This window comes from Montipora foliosa, chromosome 8 (genome assembly GCF_036669935.1).
Source record: "Montipora foliosa isolate CH-2021 chromosome 8, ASM3666993v2, whole genome shotgun sequence".
Lineage (NCBI taxonomy): Eukaryota > Metazoa > Cnidaria > Anthozoa > Scleractinia > Acroporidae > Montipora > Montipora foliosa.
The window spans coordinates 30,795,477-30,797,976 of NC_090876.1; the positions used below are offsets into that span (position 1 = coordinate 30,795,477).

Here is a 2,500-nt window from a genome sequence, read left to right on the forward strand (position 1 = left end):
TTTCCGGCGTGACAAGTCACTGAGCGACGCAATGTGGAGCTTCAACGGTCTCGCCAAAGTTTTCGTTATCTTCGGGTCTCATTTACTGTGCAAATTCATCGAATCACTCGCCGAAGAGTGTGAAAAAATCGACGATTGTTCGTGTAGAAAAAGCAATGGCAAGGTTATCAACTTAAGAGAGATCGATGGAGGTTCCACTGGACCATCGTAAGTGATATCAAGTAATGACTTTCTTCACCTTGCAGTGTGCGTACATTGATTTTAGATAATTATCGTCTCCGTGTAGGTGCCACAAGATACATTTTCTAGGAAGCACAGCTTATTTCCTTGCCCCTCAACATCTGACATCTCATTTATGTTCGTGTTGGTTTTTCAGTCCTACGTTTAAATTCCCAGCCTTCCCTGCGGAAACATGCAATCATGCATTCACGATTTGCAAGAATTGATTGAGCCAATTACCTATAGGAAATACTTGTATCTTGATTTTTTAAAGAAAGACTGACACTTGAATCATTAGAACCGGCAATTAGTGAATGTGTGGCAGATGTAGAATTTTGTTTAGCAATTCTAAATCATTTACCTCTTGAAGAAATTGTAAACAATTACTTTTTCATGCTCAAGCACCGAATGTTGTAGCATTCGTGATAAACTTTAAAATATAGGTTGTCTTGAAATACATAGTTATTCTCACTGAAAAGTCAACCCCAAGAATTTCTTGTTCATTTGGCCAAAGGTTTTCTGAAATACCGACTTCCCCGCCTATTTTACAAAGTGCTACGAATAGTTTTGTTAATCTTACGGCCCGAAGGCTTTATTCAGGATTTGTGAGAGTTTATAATGTAATTCGTAGAAAGCAACGAGTTGTGACTGGGCAGACTGTGTTATGACGGTTATGACTTCGACTTGCATTTGAAGTACTTTCAGTCGGCCGGTATCTATGCTGTGTTTCTTTAGCAGCTCATTCTTCTCAGTTCTTTGCATACTTTTTGCAACACCAATTTTACACAACCCCAACCGAGTTCACTAATTCCGACTTTTTTTATCCCTTGACCGCAAAGCACGCATAAGCATAAGCAATCCAAAAATCGGGATGTAAATTGGAGTAGCAACTTTATCAGAATACTCCGACACAATTGTTTTTTTTTTCAGGGAAAGTACGGCCTAAAAAACGTTTCTCTGAATAGAAAGTTCTTTACCTGTATTCTGTTTTCATGTGACGTCATCAAAATTAAAAAGTAAGGAATTATCAATCCTTTTGAGGTTTTAGTTTAGTTAGTCATTAGCACAGCTGAAGACTAATTCTCAGTTTGATAGGGTTTTTCGTCTTGTGGTAAAGCAAGGTTGAATTTCTATGCTTTTGCGTGACACAATATTGAAATTTTGGCCGAGAATGCTGTCACTTAGGTTAAAAAGTGACTTATACACTGAGATTTTTGCAATCTGAACAGTCCTTGTATGAGAATAAGTACTCATTTAGATGTTTATGGGCCCTCAGAAGACGACTACAGGCTTTTTATAGCAAAACTTAGCATCTGTCCGCCATATTTGTGCCCCTCAGAGGAACACAGACATGGCGTCTTCATACAAAGCCTTATAAATTTGAGTAAAGCATTTCTTCGAATATCTCCCGCACGAAGCATCGCACAGTCCTGAACCCTTGAGATGCTGTTTGAACATTCATCTTCGTTTATCTCTGTCATTCTTGACTTTATTTGTTGAATAGTTTTGATGATGGTGTGACAGTGAAAACCGGCAATTGTCATATTTGACCACTCATTTGGGCTTAATGTGTTTAAATAGCCAACAGTAACACTTCAAAAATAGTGAACACTCATGGCCATCCCTCAAACTGACATTTCCCTTTTTATTCTGACAACTTACATGACGTACAATCAACTTCAAACTTCAAATCTACTTCAAAGAAACAAACATTTTAAACATGGAGAGAAGATTAAGAACAGGCGAGGCAGAGAGTCGAACTCAGATCGATGCTTTCACATTTCAGTTTCTCCGATATCCGCTAGACTAACGAGCTGGCAGAAAGTCGAAATGTTAAGAGTATTGACATGGTGGTACCCAGCAAGACTACTGAAAGCTAATCGTTTTCAAAGTGGTTTTTAGACCCAAATACTGTAGATCATCGCGGCTTAGCTCAGAAACGCTGTTTCTTCTTCAAGTAAAGCTTTAATTATGCAGGTTTTCATTTTTTTACAGCGGTAAGCTGTGTAATTGTTACGAAATGTCTAATGTCATTTTGAGGGATGGCCACGAGTGTTAACCTCAAAAATAGGCAATTTTAAGTTAAAATCCACCATCTTTGTTTTTGTGTATGCAAACGAGACTATGACGAAGCAATAGTCAAGTACTAGATATCCTTTATGTAAACAAGGAAAACACTGGTGAGGAGAGTGAAACTTTGAAGACTTGAATCTTAATCCAGAGGGTAAATTGTATTGATATTGGCTCCACCATCAGAACAGATTTACCATGGTCATTAAAC

General features: G+C 38.1%; 1 protein-coding gene across 1 annotated transcript in view; it reads left to right on the top strand.

Annotated features, from left to right (window-relative positions):
• The first annotated feature begins 19 nt into the window (after positions 1–19).
• LOC138013183 (uncharacterized) overlaps positions 20–2,500 on the top strand; it is a 49,097-nt gene continuing 46,616 nt past the window's right edge. The window contains exon 1 of the mRNA XM_068860200.1: positions 20–207. Within this exon, the coding sequence (XP_068716301.1) occupies positions 32–207 (176 nt within the window). The 5' untranslated portion in view covers positions 20–31. The remainder of the gene's footprint in view (positions 208–2,500) is intronic.